The sequence below is a fragment of the Eurytemora carolleeae genome, unplaced genomic scaffold (assembly GCF_000591075.1).
Source record: "Eurytemora carolleeae unplaced genomic scaffold, Eaff_2.0 scaffold1645, whole genome shotgun sequence".
Lineage (NCBI taxonomy): Eukaryota > Metazoa > Arthropoda > Copepoda > Calanoida > Temoridae > Eurytemora > Eurytemora carolleeae.
In genome coordinates this window covers 12,705-31,507 of record NW_019397535.1, presented here as the reverse complement: position 1 = coordinate 31,507, position 18,803 = coordinate 12,705, and the positions used below count along the sequence as shown (strand labels likewise).

General features: G+C 31.8%; 2 protein-coding genes across 5 annotated transcripts; both read left to right on the top strand.

The window, feature by feature from the left end:
- The first annotated feature begins 449 nt into the window (after window positions 1-449).
- On the top strand, window positions 450-11,284 carry LOC111714781 (cation-independent mannose-6-phosphate receptor-like). Of its 4 annotated transcripts, none has more exons than XM_023489983.1 (9): window positions 450-578; window positions 978-1,221; window positions 2,777-2,900; window positions 4,247-4,399; window positions 5,619-5,671; window positions 6,650-6,777; window positions 7,895-7,963; window positions 9,028-9,154; window positions 9,768-11,284. In XM_023489983.1, exons 1-9 carry the CDS (start codon window positions 458-460, stop codon window positions 9,862-9,864), a joined length of 1,116 nt encoding a protein of 371 aa, XP_023345751.1. In that variant the 5' UTR covers window positions 450-457; the 3' UTR covers window positions 9,865-11,284. The 4 variants fall into 4 exon arrangements, with proteins under 4 accessions (XP_023345751.1, XP_023345750.1, XP_023345749.1 ...); XM_023489982.1 differs by having other exon boundaries at window positions 7,892-7,963; XM_023489981.1 differs by having other exon boundaries at window positions 7,865-7,963.
- LOC111714780 (complex I intermediate-associated protein 30, mitochondrial-like) lies at window positions 11,271-18,740 on the top strand. The gene is made up of 9 exons (XM_023489980.1): window positions 11,271-11,703; window positions 11,900-11,978; window positions 13,950-14,075; window positions 14,404-14,560; window positions 15,195-15,306; window positions 15,720-15,800; window positions 16,005-16,057; window positions 16,330-16,430; window positions 17,710-18,740. The coding sequence occupies exons 1-9, from the start codon at window positions 11,291-11,293 to the stop codon at window positions 17,809-17,811; spliced, it is 1,224 nt and encodes a 407-aa protein (XP_023345748.1). The 5' UTR covers window positions 11,271-11,290; the 3' UTR covers window positions 17,812-18,740.
- The last annotated feature ends 63 nt before the right edge of the window (window positions 18,741-18,803 follow it).

Sequence of the window (18,803 nt, the reverse complement as noted above, 5' to 3'; positions counted from 1 at the left end):
TACGGTCGTCTTTACGGACTTAATCTTTGTGGGTAACCCAGTATATATTCATAGTAGACAGATTTTCTTAAAGCTAATATTGAAATTTTATATGTTGATAAACTAGTTGACACATTTATGTGAAAACTGTTGGAATGTGAAAACTGTTGGAATGTGAAAACTTTTGGCATGTGAAAACTATTGACATGTGAAAAATGTTGGCATGTATAAACTGTTGGAATGTGAAAACTGATGGTATGTGAAAACTGTTGACATGTGAAAACTGTTGGAATGTGAAAACTGTTGACAATTGAAAACTGTTGACATGTGAAAACTGTTGACATGTGAAAACTGTTGACATGTAAAAACTGTTGGCATGTGAAAAATTTTACTTGTTTTATAATTACGTCACATTTTCTTCATTTTATTATTTCCGCCGGAAATGATTATTGTGGAAGATCTATTAATATTCCAGACAATGGATCGGGATGGAAATGAGTTTCTGTTGAACGTGTGTGGTCCCCTGGTGGTCACTGACGTCCCTAGGTCAGGGTGTAATCCCCAGGGAGTTTGTGGATACTACAACGGAGATTACGTAGGTCAGATAGACATGCATTATTTGTTGATAATTTGATTTTTATTTACTCAAGATAATGGTTGATGGTGGACTTTTAAATTAATTTTAAGGTTCTATTTTTCACTGCCACTTGTAAGTAGTGCAAATGTTTCTGTTATTAGGATTACATTTCCTAATTCTTTTCGATTCCAATTTTTATTGGGAATCACCGAATTATATGTCATTGAATTTTGGCAAGCCTTTGGGATAACATGTTCCCAAAATTTGTAAAAATTATGAGAGTGTAGTATAAAAAAGTTTTTTTTTATTACAAGCAACTTTTTGTTCATTTTTCAGATTTTTCTATCAAAAAATTTATTTTGGACATTGATTTATCAATAACTTGCTAAATTAATATTTTATTTGTCTAATATTCTCCTAGGTATGGGGAAGGTTCTCTCCTCGCCTCGAGTAGTAGCTAACGGTCATATTGAGCTACGGTACGAAGAGGGAGATATCTGTGATGGTTCAGGAGGCACCTGGAGTTCTACAATATATTTCACCTGTGCTGAAATAATTGACCCTAAAGCACCCTTTGGGAACCCTCGCCTTGTCTCTATGGATTCTACTAACTGTGAAGCAGTGTTTAAAGTTGCGACAATACTTGCTTGTGCTAATACATCCAGGTAATATTCAGTTAAAATGCATCCAGATATTTTATTATTATTCTTCATTTATTCATCTTTTCATTCAGCCTTCTATTCAATTATTCATTCTTTTATCTGTTCATCCTTTTATTCATTAGCCATTGGTCCCATAATTCATTAATTCATGTATTTATTCATTAATAATTCAATGAACGAAAGGGTAAACGAATAAATTAAAGGATAAAAAGAGAAAAATTAAAAGATAAATATAAAGATAAACGATTAAATGAAAGGAGAAATGAAAGGAGAAATGAAAACATAAATGAAAACATAAATGAAAACATAAATCAAATGAAAAGATAAGGGTCATTCCATGTCAAGTCAACCACCTGTCAAGCTGTCACAGATTTTACTGAAATTTTGACTGAGTCTTTTTAAGCAGTGGGGGTATGATAAATAATTTGACCCCACCTAAGACTAATATCTGAGGTGTAAAAATAGACCTACACTGAAATATTTAAAAATTAGTAATACACAATGCATTTTTAGTGTACAATAGTTTAAATAAATACTATTGATGGTCTCTTTTTATGATTTAGATCACTTACTCACATAAAAGTATCAAATATTAAATAATTATCAATGTTTAGGAGAGATAACAATAATTAAGCAGAAATACTACCTGTTAGTTACATTAAGAAATCTAAATTAGCATTACATTATCAGGTCTCCTCCTCAACAGGAACAAATACATATAAAAAAAAACTTTTCTAACCCCTTCCTTATGGTAGTATAAAAATATATTAAAAAAATCAAAACAATCCGGAATTGGTACACATCCTCAAACGGAGGCTGAAAATAGAGAAATGCAATTATGACCTGTAAATAATATTTTAATGATATTTTTTCTTTTAACGCCAAATGTGATAACCTATTCAAAACTGAAATTTTTTTGGAGCTATCTTTTAAAACAAAAAAGTTAGAGCCATTTGATTTATAGAGGCCGTCCTCGAAATCTCAAAATATCAGAAACTTTCCAGAGCCATATCTACGGCCTCAGAGGTCTCAGAATGATCATCTTCGGGTTCCGTGATTTTTTTTTCATATCCTAATTGTATGCAAAATTTCAGCAAATCTGTGACATGCTGTCCATCAGGTGGCTGACTTGACATGGAATGACCCATAAATGAAAAGATAAATGAAAAGTTAAATGAAAAGATAAATGAAAAGTTAAATGAAAAGATAAATGAAAATAAAAATGAAAATACAAATGAAAATACAAATGAAAAGTTAAATGAAAATACAAATGAAAAGATAAATGAAAATAAAAATGAAAATATAAATGAAAATATAAATGAAAATATAAATGAAAAGATAAATGAAAAGATAAATGAAAAGATAAATGAAAATATAAATAAAATATAAATGAAAATATAAATGAAAATATAAATGAAAATATAAANTGAATAAAAGGATGAATGAATGAATGAATGGATAAATGAAAGGAAGGATGAAAGGATGAATGAATGAATGAATGAATGAATGAATGAATGAATGAATGAATGAATGAATGAATGAAAGGATGAATGTTTAGGGAGATGGATATCCATGAGCCTGATTCTTGTAAGATCTATCATCCGGGTAGACAGAAGTATGTAGATCTATCTAACCTGGAGAAACCAGGGAAATATATAGTTCAAGATCCGACCTCACAACAGGTTAATATACTGATCGGGCCAAAAGTCTAGAAATTGGGAAAGAATTGAAATTGTTACCCAAAAGAAGGAAGCCTCAAACAATCCCTGTATAATATGATTTGATTTGATTTGAATATAATTCTAGTTACAGGTTATTACAATTTTAGTATTAGAAGTTGATAATATATCAATAAATACCTAAATTGTCCCCTCTTTTCCTTCCTTTCCCATAAATCAATTTATGGTTCTGAAAAGTTTAAATTTTGCCTGAAAACATCTTAAAATGGTTTTTCTGTCATATTTACCGCAAGCCTAAAAAAATCCAAAAGGGCCTTATTAAGAAAGCAAAAATTAAAAAGGTCTTAAAATTATTAATTTATTTAATTCCATTGCCCTTTTCATTGTCAAACTTGCCATTCATATGTGGTTCTTTTTCCTAACATTGAGTGATTTTTCATTAAATGTACGAAATGCCCGCCAGCTTCTTGGCAGAAAAATTTAACTCTTGTCATTGACATTGTGATATAACTCTTCTGCATGTAGTTTGGAACAGTTATCTTGTTTACAGGTTTGTATTTAAAGATAAAGTCTCTTCGAAGCTGAGTCAACCCATTTTTTCGATAACTAGCCTTATAAGGCGCTTCGCGCCCATCTTCTAAATTAATTGTGAACATGTTCTCTTTGTGTACATCGTAAAACAAAACAAAAATAATTCGCGGATTTTCACAAAAAATTTCGTGGATTTTCAAAATTTTCAAAAATTTATTGAAGATCGAATTTTGATGCAGACAAATATTTAAAATTTTGATCATTCATAAACCTACCCTGTGGGCACGTGATGTCCCACAAAAAATTTGGGCCCGATCGGTTCGACCGTTTTGACGTTTATTGGATACAAACAAACAGACACCCAAACAAACAGACAGACAAGCCAAATTTATATATAGATTAGTGATTTTTTGGACTTTTTGAAAATATGTTTGTTACGCTTTGAATGAATTTGCAGATTTCTCTTTTTATATTTTGCGATTTTTCATAATAGATTATCAATCTCATATTTGATTAGCTTTTTAGAGAACTTAGATATTTAAACATTACTGAATTATTGGCGTTTGAAAATTGACATTAAAAAAAAAACACCTAGTAGTTTACTACACAATGGGATCTTAATAACATTACCTACAGATATCAAGGGTTTTGTGAATCATCATAACACCTTTAAAAAGTGGCTCTACGACATTAGAATGCGATAACTAAATTAACAACCTGTATATCAACATGTATTGAAATTTAAGAAGAAATATCGAGCAAGGAAATAGTTGAAATAGTAACATTGGGAATGTCACTTGAAATTATGTGTTGTCTAGGTTAAGTATGAGATCCAACCCTGTGGTTCTGTAGTATCCAGCTGTGGAGGATCTGTGTGTAAGGTTGAAGGGATGAACAACTATTCCCTCGGCAAGATGAACGATGTAAAATATTTCCCGGAGTCTGAGGAACTCAGGGTTAGATATCTAGAGGTATATTGCAGAATTAGAACAATTAAAGGGAGTGTTTACGAAAATGAAAATGGGACTAGAGATGACCCAATAAACCATATTTAGAGTGAATTGATTTTTTAAACTTGTTTTTTTTCTATCTGATGTTTCTGAAAATAAGAATTAAAGGATGGGTTTGCGAAAATGAAAACTGGGACTAAATATGATTAAAATGAACCTTATTAAGGGTCTGAATCGATGTGTAAAAGTATATTACTTCTATCTGATGTGTCTGCAAGTAAGAATATGAATTAAAGCGAGTGTATGCGAAAATCGGGGTTAAAGATGATTTAATGAAAGTGTAAACTGATTTTTAAAATTATGTTAAATCTATCTGATGTTTCTGTGAACAAGAAGAAGAATTAAAGGGAGCTTTGAAAAAAATTATAACTGGGGTCAAAGATGGTTTGATAAACTTTATTTACTTTGTGAATGGATATGTAAGATTATGTAACCTCTCTAAAGTTTCTGTAAATTAGAAGAAAAATCAAAGTGAGTGTTTGCGAAAATTGTCGTTAAAGATGATAAAATGAACCATATTTAGCTCCACCAGTAAAAAACCGGTTCTCATTGAAAGTAAAAAGATTGTTTGTGCTATTGAGAAATTTCAAATATAAAAGTGATATTAATCTATTCATAATCCAATTATGGATGAGCTTCCTGAGGTGTACGAGGGGAGGAAGGCCAACTACAACAATTTCTCGTCCGAGCCACATTCTCCTCATTTTCTCGTCCGAGCCACCTCGAAATCCTCGTACTTTCAATATTATTGAATCTTTTCCTTCCAGATAAAGCTATTTTTTAAGAATAAAGCCACGTTAGGGCATAAATGAAATATCAATTTTTGTAAATATGCAGAGGCAGAAAAGATTTAAGTTTTACCTAAATAAAGTTTGACATCATTCTTTTGGGTTTGAACTTTGAAGATTCCAACATGATATAACCATTGCAATACTTTAGTCCATCCATATTTTATGCCCTAACGTGGCCAGATTTTAGAAAAATAGTTTTATCTTCAAGAATTGGAGACTTTTAATCAAAGGACGAGGATTCCGAGGTAGCTCGGCCTAGAAAATGAGGAGAATATGGCTCGGACAAGAAATTGTTGTGGCTGGCCTTCCTCCCCTCGGTGTACCTTTTATCATTATGGTTATTATCATCATATTTGTTAATATTGTCTTTATTATAATCCATGTTTTAGGGAGACCTTTGTGGGATTGAAAACAAAAGATTCATGACTAAAATTTACTACAGGTACAGTAAGTAACCACTAACTTCTGTACACCTTATTTGCTTTTAACATTATTTTCCATCCTCAAAAGTTTTGTTCCCCCTTAATAAAAAAAAAAATCTGAAAACGTATCCACCCCCAAAGTAGGAGTTTTGAACGTCGGATTTGCGCTCAAACTCAGGATTTCCAGATCTTTATAAAGTAAAATATGTCTCAAATGAATCCGAAAGAAGTTTTCCACAACACAACACTGCATATTCAGTTCAACTACCTTACGTAGCCGGTCACTCCTTTTAAGAAGAAGTTATTTTCAGTCAAAAGTTATATCTAATAATATGATATAATAATATATCTAATTAATCTTTTAAAACAAATTGTCATTTAGAAAATTTTAGAATACTATATATTATTACTAGCTGATGGGCCCGGTGTTGCCAGTTGAAAAAAAATTTGAAGAAAAAAACTTTGAATTTTTAAGCCCATAACAGGCCACCCATGAGTGTGCACAAAAAAAATTTCAGCCCAATCAGTCCAGCCGTTTGGCCGGCTATACGCAACATATATATATATATACGAATGTCTTGTTTTATCATATAGATATCATATCTGTTCGGTTCCATAGTAGTAAGCATATCGTGTAAGAATTCCCATTATTACACGGTTCAGGAGGAACAATTTTAATAACAATTTTAATTAAAAACTAGAAACTACTTTAAGAAAACCATATTTCTGATCCATTTAACTTGACAACTCCCTTTAACTATGATCTTTTTGTTTGAGATTACTCCCTTTAGCAGATACCTTTGTTATTTGAATTACCCGACCTTAATCGTTCTAATTGTCTAGCAGCCTAGACAAGAACGGGAAACTATTTTAACTGTACCCTGTCTTTGTTTGCGATCCCTCCCTTTAACAGCGACATTTCTTTCGTTTGAAATTACTCCAATTGGTTGCGTTATATTTCATATGTAAGACCCACACCGAAATATTCTATTTTCTAGCTGTGATCCCAGCGCTGGAGTAGGATCGCCTAGCCTGGACAAGAACGGTAAACTAGCTTGTATGATTATCTTGAACTGGAGAACTATTGAGCTGTGTACCAAGGAGGAGATAGATAGATACAGACAAGGTTAGTTAAATACTTCTAAATTTTATTTTTAAAGTTTAAGTTCTGACATTGTCAATTCTTGTCTTCTAGAAAAGTTTGTTGTAAATAAAGCGTAATATAGAATCGTGATTTCAAGTGACCTTGTAATTAAGTGTAAACTTTTGCGGATTTTAGAGTTTTTTTTAGCATTTTTTCGGTTAAAAAAGGAATAAAAGTGTGGGGAGTGCATTTGATTTGATTTAATATAAACAACTGCCTTGTGTATAGTTTGTGAAATTATATTTTTGCCCGGATTTTTACTTAATTTAGTTTGTTTGAGGTTAAAATACTGGCAAAAATATAATGTTCCGTATCATTATAACACTAGGGAGTTGTATAAATAGATATTAATATCATTAAACTCGTGATTGAAAAGTTAAATATTAAAATACTTTTATAACTTGATCATTTACAATTGTAGTTGTTTATGCTGAGCTACACTGTTGTAGTTTACGGAGACTAGGGTTTTGATTCCCTTGGATTAAGTTACTTGATCTGAGAACAACATTAAAGTGCCATTCTAAAATTTTCTAATGACTTAGATATCCATTGACACAATTATCTCATTATCTCATTATCTTCTTATCCAATTATCTTATTATCTCATTATTTGATTATCTTCTTATCCTGTTATTCAACTATCTAATTATCTATTTATCTAATTATCTCATTATCTCATTATCTCATTATCTCATTATCTCATTATCTCATTATCTCATTATCTCATTATGTCATTATCTCATTATTTCATTATCTTCTCATCCCATTATTCAATTATCTAATTATCTCATTATCTCATTATCTTCTTATCCTATTATTCAACTATCAAATTATCAAATTATCAAATTATCAAATTATCAAATTATCAAATTATCAAATTATCAAATTATCAAATTATCAAATTATCAAATTATCAAATTATCTAATTATCTAATTATCTAGTTATCTAATTATCTCATTATTATTCTTGTTTAAGTATCTTAAATTAAGAGTGAAAGATATTATGATAGTTTTTAAAAATACAAAGAAATAATGACAATTTTCAAATAGTTGTATTTTTATTAATTAGAACATTATGATCATTGTGATGATTTAGGAGGAGGGAAGGTTGTAGATGTAGATATCAAAGATACAACTACTGTCAAGGAATTAGTTCCTCCAAACACGGGTAAATTAAAAAGTTTTTCTTACAACATTATTATTGACTATTAGAATCTTTATGCTGTTTTTATGAAACTTTTTAAATATATTGATTGAAGACTTAATTTTAAATATATTGATTGAAGACTTAATTTTAAATGACCCCTCGTTTATGGTTAGGCATGTGCGATGAACAATAGTACACTTAAAATCATAGTTTTATCAAGAATACTACATCCTTTTTGTTTTTCTGAAAATTGATTATTACCAACTTTTATTTCGGTGTAAATATAACTTGAGGAATTATTCTGCAGAAGCAATAAAGGAAATTATCAGAATGCATTCCTCTACAGTGGTATGCTATTATATCAAAGCAATTAAGACAACTTTCGGTTTAAATTTTGATTTATATAAAGCTTTTAAACAGCATTGACACACATAGAAGTCAAGAGAAGCTGTCAATTAAAAAGCTTTTCTTTGTTTACTTGTAATCTTAAGATTTGAAAAAGCTAACTTGTTAGAAATCAAAACAAAAATTAAATAATCGTCTTCATTGTATTGATATAGTCGGCATTAATTGCCTACCACTGTAGCAAAACAACGAGATCTTTTTCGTTTAGATAAATATTTCTGAATCGGACATGCCACTCCATCAAATAAAGGCTAACCAGAAATTACCTTTTTAATGCAGTAATTCACATAATCCAGATAATTGATTTATAATCCAGAAGATTGATTTATAATCCAGATAATTGTTTTATAATCCAGATAATTGTTTTATAATCCAAAAGATTGATTTATAATCCAGAAGATTGATTTATAATCCAGATAATTGATTTATAATCCAGATAATTGATTTATAATCTAGAGAATTGATTTATAATCCAGATACTTGATTTATATAATCCAGATAGTTGATTTATAATCCAGATAATTGGTTTATAATCCAGATAATTGATTTATAATCCAGATAATTGATATATAATCCAGATAATTTATTTATAATCCAGATAATTGATTTATAATCCAGATAATTGATTTATAATCCAGATAGTTGATATTTGGTGGCTGATTAAATTACATTTTGTTTAGGAATGTCCTGGGGTCATATAATTATTGTGCTGATGATGGTGGTCGGTATAGCAGGAGGTGTTTATATATACAGAACTCCAGGGGCCAGGGAGAGGGGTAACAGGACCCTCCAGGAGCTTAGGGCCAGGTATTCAAACTTTAAAGGGACGGTTTGCGATTATTGGAAAAAAGATATGGATACAAAGACTGCAATTTCTGAAAATAGTACCAGAAAGTGCTTCTTAAACTAAAAAGAAAGTTTTTTTTTGATTAAAAGGAATTCAGGCCAAAAATGCTCTGAGGTATAGACTATAGAGGAGGACTTGAAACTCCAATCCACTAATGGAGTCTTAGGCCATCCTTGCAACTTATGATTTGATTTTATTTGATTTGTCTACATTATCTGCACTGCGTTGTATTAGGACAGCTCTAGAACTGGCTTCATTAATCATTAAAAATAACAACATAACAGAGTAATATAAAATTTAATACAGAGCCTTGTTTATGATCTTTGTTATTGTTCCTAATTAGTTCTATAATAACCTCGTTGGATCTATATGTCATAATAAAATGCAAACAAACCCTAACTTCCTCTCCTCAATATACTCTTATTGGATCTATCCACCTCTGTTGTGTAATGAACCGGCCAATGATCAGAAACCAATGTTAAGGATTCTCTGGCTTTATTCTGTTTCTCAGAAGAAGAAAAGATTGGAGTATTAAATGTGTAACTTAAAAAAACTGAAAAATTCTTTATATAGGTTGCCTGTTGTGCTGGGCGGACGATCCAGGAATGATTCTACTCTACTCGTCTCTAGTCCTGGAGCTCTCTTTTCGGATGAGGACGAATATTCTTAGTCAATATATTTTCATCTATCGTCCTTCTACCACCTTTATCCGTCCTCATTAACGCATTTTTATGCTAAACTTCGATTTGTCAAATCATCGACCTTACGTATCCTTTTAGAAACATTTATTATTCAATTTTAATTCCATTCCATTTAATTCCATTAATGAATAGAGAGGCAGGGTTGGTTAAACTACTTCTGCGAGGTTAAGCTACTTTTCACTATTCATTGAATCTGGTTCCAGTGCAGAAGAAATTTTTTAAACTCAAATTGATGTTTGAAACTTATAATTGTGATATATCCAGCTAGGATATTCAAAAAGTATCAAAATATTCAAACTTGGATCTAAATGTCAAAAAATAGACAATTTGACATTAAACTAAAAAGACCCGCAAACTTTATGCTCGTAACATTCCATCAATATAATATATATGTGTGGTATTAACTCAGTGTATAGCAAATCTATTATTATTATTATTATTATTATTTTAATCATTATCAATGCTGTCGTTAAAATCTTCATTTGTGAAAACTGTTTGAAGGGAATATATGCGTAATTTCAAGTAACCCTCCATTGATAGAGTGGCATGTCCTTATTAACAACAGTACCAGTAACAACTTTGTCTATTCAAGAATATATTAAGATATCCATGCTTTTTTGGGGGTAACGGTTTGTTTTCATATGAGTTTTCCTTACAAACGCGACTAGCGCATTTCTTCCTTCAGAAAACAAATGCTCGAAATAACAGAATTAAACACTTTTTAAGCCAGAAAAACGAAGTTTTTTCCACATACTTGATCAGAAAAAGTTGTGTTAAATAAACTATCTTGAATCTGGCATGCTTCTCTTAAAATATGGGTAATTAGGACTCTTCAAGTTGTTCGTTTCCATTAAATATCTGTGATTGTGAAACAAGGTTTAAAGCATAGTTTACCCTTTATTATGAAAATGACTGATGAAATTTACAAAAACTTGTTCTTCAACGTAAAAACGTGATTTTCAAAAGATCTGTATTCTATTTATCACGTGAATCAGACATTAAAAATCCGATGTTGCTTGTTGTCAGCTAATCCGATTTCAAGCAATTTTTTCCCAAAAAAATGATTTACAGAAGAAAAAAAAATTAACCGTCCATCACCGCGACCCCTTTCTATAAACATATCTGCAGTCTACAATCTACATGTATGCCCGTGCCATATCAATAGAACCTTCTCAACATTTCAGTGCCTTCAATTTCTATATATTAAGATTTATTGAGACGGGTTCTTCATTTCAATCTATAAAACGACATAAATTTGGATTCGCACCATATTATTAAATATCTGTTAAAAATGTATTGTATGTATTTGTTAGACATTTAGCATTTAAATTTTTTTCAGCTTAGGTTGTGTAACAAGGACTCAAAAGTGAAGTAGTTGTCTGTTTCAGAGTAGAAATGTTAGGGACCTGTACTCCCTTTTTGAGCCTAGGGGCAAGGTTAAATTTAAAATTAGAACCACGGATTCATTCAGCTACGAAGCTTTTCTCTTCGGGATACACATCAGAAATCAATAAATCCTTTGGATTTTCTGAAAAATCCTCCAAACTTTTTCCAAGTAAATCCTTGAACCACATAAATCCGCGAAATCTTCATACTTCTTTAACTAATTACAAGAAGTACAAGAAGTCCCGCTTGGAACAGTTCAAGAGTAAGTTTGTAAGCGCAGAGGATTTAAACAAACGTCCATCTGATCTAGAGATTGCCAAGAAAGGATTGCCGCCCAACCAGCCGACCCTGCAGGGGAGAATAGAGAGGGATAGAAGACATATGTTTCATCAAATGGATCCTAAACATGGATACTGGACAAAGTAAGTACATGTATACTGTACATATTTAGACTAATTGTACATCAAACTTTTTTTAAATCTGATAAAATTGTCGCTAAGAACAGACTTATTTTTTTGTTACATGTTGTTTCATTCAGTATTCCGGAAATATCAAAACACTGATTTGTTTATTGTTTAATTTAGTAAACCGGCTCCTGTTATGTTTTGCTTATTTCAGTAAACCGGTTCCTGTTATGGAACAGATGAAAATAGAAATGAGAAGTAATCCTAAGAAGCTTTTGACCCAAAGTTTTCAGGTTAGCTTTTTTGAATTTTTAAAAATGTCGTCTAAGTTTGATTTTTTAGAAATTTCGATTTGTTAAAATATAATTATGTTATTTCAACGTAACATAAGGTTTAATAGCAAATTACGTGGGGCCAATTAATTTATCCAACATAACCTTTCATAAAACCTCTAATTTCGCCTACAATCTACCCCATTTAATTGGAAGACATTTCGCCCTGATGGGCTGGCTGGCAACGTGCGGTCAATTCATTCAGTTAACATTGAACAGATTAAACGGTCAAATCCACGGATAGTTCTAGCGGTCAAACTCACGGCGCTCCAAGGGATACCCGGAGACTCAGCGCGACGGTCAAATAGCCCTCAACGTGTATATAAACCTGAGCATGATTGAAGAACTTTAATTCTTGCTAGGATTTTATTGAGATCATGAATTGCTCAGGATATAAAACTCAACCCTTGATGAGGAAAAAGAGCAACGAAAGTGGATATTTTAGTTCCGGATCAAGTCCTGCTACTGGATATCAGAGCTGTGGCTCCAGCCTTTCTCCTGGATATCAGAGCTATAGTTTCACTCTTTCTGGATATCAGAGTTCCGGTTCCGCCCCTTTTACTGGTTATCAGAGCAATAGCTCAAGCTCTTCTCCTGGATTTCAGAGTTTAGGTTCCGCTCATTTAACTGGATATCAGAGCTATGGTTTAAGTTCTTATTCTGGATATCAGAGTTTAGGTTCCACTAGTTCTTCTGGATATCAGTGTTCCGATTCCGCTTCTTTTACTAGATATCAGAGCAATGGCTCAAGCCCTTCTTCTGAATATCAGAGCAATGGTTCAAGTCCTTCTCCTGGAAATCAGAGCTCTGGTTCTATCCTTTCTTTCGGACATGAAGGATCAGAGTCCCCCGTAGACCTAGAGTTTATTAGATCCAATCCTCCACCACAAATCCGTATACTAAAACGGGGAGAAATTCCAATTTCTGCTCCAGGCTCCCCTGAGACTCAACGCTGGTCCAACTCCGGAAACCATCCCTGCTCTACCGTCTGCTACCAAGAGAAGAAAAGTTTTAGTAACTATGAAATCCTGAAGAGGAGTATAAACCAATACTGTTGTAACACTGAGTTCTACACTGCAGAAATGATTGAGATTCTAGTCCTGGCTCTAGCGTGTGATGCTGTGAGACCTATTTACGCATAGATCTTATTTAGAACATTCTTGAATCAGTTACTTTTGTAAACAGTATATTTGTGTGATATTTTAAACTGTAAATAAATGTGTTTTAACACTCAAGCTTTTGTCTTTTCTTGTGAAACTATTACAATTTAAAATGTAATAACAATGTTGAATTGAAATGTTTTTGGGAAAATTTATACTTTTAAACAGGATGGCCCAATAAACATGGGCATTTAGTGAGGATTATGATGTAAAGAGGATCTTCAAAAAATCTTAAGTTTAATAAATATGTTGAGTCTGACATACGATATATGCCTGAACGAGTTTTAAAATTCTGATAAGGTCAGAGGCAAATAGCTTTTGTCAGAGCTCAAAATTTTGTTAAATGCAGAAAATGCACTTGTACATTGAGAACTGGATAAGGATAGACAACTTTTTGCTTCAAGTTTTGACTTTAAATAGTCCAATGAACATGAGACACAGAAATTGTTCAGTGTGAACAAACTCATTTAACTTAAAAACTGATTAAATAAGTTATTTGTAAAACTAATTGCGTATTAACCATATCAAATCCGCTCAAGTATTAGATTAATTTCGCTTTCCTATTCAGATTTCTGGCTCTCATGTTAGAGAAAATGATTTTAGAAGATTTAGATCTAGTGAATTTAATAGATTATTTTTAAAGCTACATGAAACCTAAAAAGCTTAAAATATAAAAAAAACGGATCAAATATAATGCCCAACACTTCCTGTCATGTGGTTTAATCCCCCTAATTTTCGTTGTACCATGGTCTATACATTTCCTGTTGTCTAGATAGTGAAGGGGGAGGTGGAGAAGTGGACGGATGAGGTGAAAGGAGGGGAGTACAACGTCAACAAGAACCTCAGGGAGGCCTTCGTTCGACCAGGACAAAGGAATAAAGAGTGGGGTTTCCAATCGGTGAGTTTTTCTGTAGTTCATTTCTTCAATTTGATATTTAGAAATCTGGTCTGTAAGTGTTGTGTTTATTATATCCTGGAGCTAGAACTAGATGATTGGATAACACTTGTTATGTTTATTATATCCAGGAGCTGGAACTAGATGATTGGCTAACACGTGTTATGTTTATTATATCCAGGACCTGGAACTAGATGAATGGATAACACGTGTTATGTTTATTATATCCAGGAGCTGGAACTAGATGATTGGATAACACGTGTTATGTTTATTATATCCAGGAGTTGGAACTAGATGCATGAATAACACGTGTTATGTTTATCATATTCAGGAGCTGGAACTAGATGAATGGATTGTAACACGTGACTCTGACTGGGGTGAAGGATATAGTTCCGCTGAACTAAAGATGAACAGTGCTGGTACTGGAGCTGTGTTTAGTGGAGAACTGTCTACTAGAGTACCAGCTGATGGTAGAACTGAGGAAGCAGGTCAGCATACTTTATCGAGTTCAATCAACAGAGCTGAAGAAAACTTTAGAATTGTGGATATCGAGATAAATGCTTGATCTCATCATTTATTAATCTCTAGATTAATTAATCTTCAGTTTGTATCCTGTTATGCATATAATTTAACCAATGTTGATTTTGAAATTTTGAGCGTGCAGTCAATGCGAAGATTAAATTAATCTTGAGATTGATAAATGATGAGATCAAGCGTTGATCTCGATAAAAAGTAGGTATATCTAAAAGAGAGAGGTTTAAGAAGAAAATCAAAAGGGTCCTTAGTGGGTAGAGAGATTTAGAAATCGGGATTAAGTGTATCCAATTATAAAGTTTTAAGCTCATTTCTGTAAAATTCCATCTTTACGTAAACTTCTGAGCTCTATTAAATGCTTAAAATGGACCAGGCTCCGATTTTGGGAAATACTGATATTATACCAAAAAATTGTCTCCTTGAAAAATGTGTTTACCCGTTTTCAACTCATATCTAAATTTTAAAATACCTTTTTTTTTAAAGAAAAAACAATGAAAATTTAAATCAATTTATTTTTTAATATTAATTTATTTACTAATAAAAAGTTTTTTAAATTTTTTTATTTTTGATTTATTTTTGATTTTTTAGGTTATGTAAACATTGCGAGTGTAACAAAACGAAAATCATTTGGAAGAATGAAACTTCTAAACCATTGGGATAATTACACTCATCTTACAATGAATATTAGAGGGGATGGAAGGTAAGAAAATAGAAATAGAAAATAAAACAATAATATGTGTTTCACTTTTTTCGAGGTTTTTTTTTTCGTTTTATTGATTTACGCCTGATTTGATTAACTGGACATATTCTAATTCTTTATTATTGTTTGTTCATGTTAGATTGATTGATTGGTTGGTTGGTTGAGTAATTTATCGATTGATTGATTGATTTCTTGGTTGAATGATTTATTGATGGATGGATGAATTGATTGATGTGTTGGTTGGTTGTTCGATTGCTTGGTTTGTTGGTTGATTGTTTGATTGATAGATTGACGAATTGGCGGATTGATGGATTGGTTGGTTGTTTGGTTGTTTTGTTGGTTGTTTGATGGTTTTTTGTTGGTTTTTGATTGATGGATTGATTGATGGATTAATGGATTGGTTTATTGACAAGGAAGTATCTGCTAAACCTGAAGGTGAAAAGAGATCTAGATATAACCTGGGATGATCGGTGGCATTATCCTCTATATACCAGGAATCAGAAAATCAAATTTAGCTTTCATCTTTTTCGGCAAAAATTGAGAATCTTTTTTGTTCTTCATCCATGTTTACAGTTGTTTGTTTGTTGTTTTTTCAATTCACTTCTAAATTGTTACATTTTTATTCTCCCAGAAAACTGTTTTTACCCTTTAAAGAAAAACTTTAAAAAGCCTTTTTTACTGATTTCTTCTGATAATAGAGGAGGACCTTACTGGCAGTACGTTAAAATACCTTTTTCAAAATTCATTTTTGGTAAGTCTGAAATCATTTTTTCAAAATTTATTTTTGTTGAGTCAGAGTTTTTTTTTTTAATCTAGTTTTGGCTTGTCAAAATTCAAAGTTAAGTCTGAGTTCTGTTATTTTATGTTTTTTTGTTAAAAAGATTACCTTCAACTTGTTTTTGTTTTGATCTTAATGCTGTTAAGTAATTGTAATTGTTATTGTTCAAGCACTGAAAACGTTTATCCATATTTTGTTAGATTTTTAGCAGATGACAAATTTTCAATTTGAATTATTTGTTGTAGGATATCAAGGGATGATCCAGGATAGGCAGCAGAGAGTCCCATTGAGAATAATGCAAGGAATGTCAATAACCCTCAAGGATAAAATTACCGGACCCTTCCAGGTTGGATTATTAATATTGTGACCAGAGATCGGAACTTTTGAGTAGATATATTTAATCTTGAACCCTTGATCTTGATATCCAATGTGGGCATTTATTAAGAATCAATGCTTGATCCCTTAATTTTAGTTATCCCTGGTGTAGAGTTTGAATTGAATTACTCCGTGAGTCTGCAAAAGATGGAGATAAATACTTGATCCCTAGATGCACAGCACAAAAGTTGCGACTTCTGCTAAAATTACATGAACGTAGCGTATACTATATACAGTGGGGCAAATAAAACTTTGGAATAGAGAGATACCATTTAAGCAATCTCATTTGTATTTAATAAATATTGTTGAAATTCAAATTGTGTTACATCTAGCTTATAAACAACTCATCCAGGTTGGATATCAATCGTGCCAGATGAAGAGTTTGTTTTATATTTTACCAAAACCATCATAAGAATTCTGATTGTATAATGTTTACTGCAGTGAAACCCTTAATAAGGAAGACATCGGAAGAATTTATCAAATGTCGTCTTGACAATTTTTCAATGAGTTTTATACTATATTAGGTAAATTTCATTATTTGCGAAAATAAATAAATAGCCATGAATATGCGGGAACAGTTTTAAAGAGTTCCATATAATCATTTAATTAAAAAAACTAAATATCTGCAACATTCCACTATCATAAAGTGAAGAACACAACATTTGATGAATTCTTTCGATGTATTCGTTATTAAGGGTTTCACTGTAGCCTACTAGGGGTGAAGAAAAATTGAAGTACCAGAGATGGGAACTTTTGAATGGGATATCATTAATCCTGATCGGATAATTAATCTGGAGATTAAAAATGAGTGGAGAACAAGCAATATTTAATCTGCAGATAAGATAAAATCTCCAGATTAAAGTTTGTAACAAATCTTTGAAAGTCATTCTTAATTCTGTGGTAGGTAATTCTAATTAGTTTTGCCCTTTTAAGGGACTGTGTAGGCGTAATTTCAAGTGACCCTCCATGCAAAGAAAGCAATGTCCGATCTACAACTGTACACTTGAAACCTTTATCTGATCAATAATTCGGAAGATATTGTCGTTTTTCGAGGTTTAAAAGTGTTAATTTATGATATTTCCAATATCTTTTTCTGTAATTAAAAATTATAAACATTCTTATCAAATTCATACTTGATCAGACAAAGCTGTTTAGGGTAACATTGTGCAATGTGCATCGTCATTACCATCTTTGCTCAAGGAAAGGTCATTTGAAAATTCTCTTTCAGTCCCTTTAAGAATTATTTTTAGTTGGAGATCAAGGATATTTCACTCCACAATGATCCTTTCGGAGATGATGAACATTTTGCTTACGAGTTTTACAAAGTTCCAAACTTCTGGATTGGTCTATAAACATCAGATCTAGGAAATACAACTTCTGGGTCGGTTTGTAAACAACAGATCTAGGAAATCAAACTTCTGGATTGGTCTGTAAACAACAGATTTAGGAAATCAAACTTCTGGATCGTTCTGGAAACAACAGATATAAAAAATCAAACTTATGGATTGGTCTGTAAACAACAGATCTAGAAAATTAAACTTCTGGATCGGTCTGTAAACAACAGATCTATGAAATCAAACTTCTGGATCGGTCTGTAAACAACTGATCTAGGAAATCAAACTTCTGGATCGGTCTGTAAACAACAGATCAATGAAATCAAACTTCTGGATCGGTCTGTAAACAACTGATCTAGGAAATCGAACTTCTGGATTGGTCTGTTAACAACAGATCTAGGAAATCAAACTTCTGGATCGGTCTGTTAACAACTGATCTAGGAAATTAAACTTCTGGATTTGTCTGTTAACAACAGATCTAGGAAATTAAACTTCTGGATTGGTCTGTAAACAACTGATCTAGGAAATCAAACTTCTGGATCGGTCTGTTAACAACAGATCAAGGAAATCAAACTTCTGGATTGGTCTGTTAACAACTGATCTAGGAAATTAAACTTCTGGATCGGTCTGTAAACAGCGGAGCTAGGAAATTAGTAAAGATGAAGGCAGAATAAATTCATACAGACAAATTATTAGATTTTACAACACTCCGGAGAGTTTTGGGAATACTATAAGAGAGCCTAATCAAAGCTCGTAAATACAGCGTCTTATTTGAATTTTAACAAAGTTCATGGAACTTATAAATTCTTTATTTGTTTCCAGATTTTACTTCTAAGAAAATTGTAAAAATCGGAATAATAACAAACGTTTTAAATTTCGTTCTCAGACCTGACTAGAAAATGTTGTTATTAATATGATTTTTAAATAAAGTAAATTATAAGTCTTAATATTTTTTTAGACTATTGTTGTAAAAAGAAACAATACATTTTTAAGAACTTGAAGTTTAATCT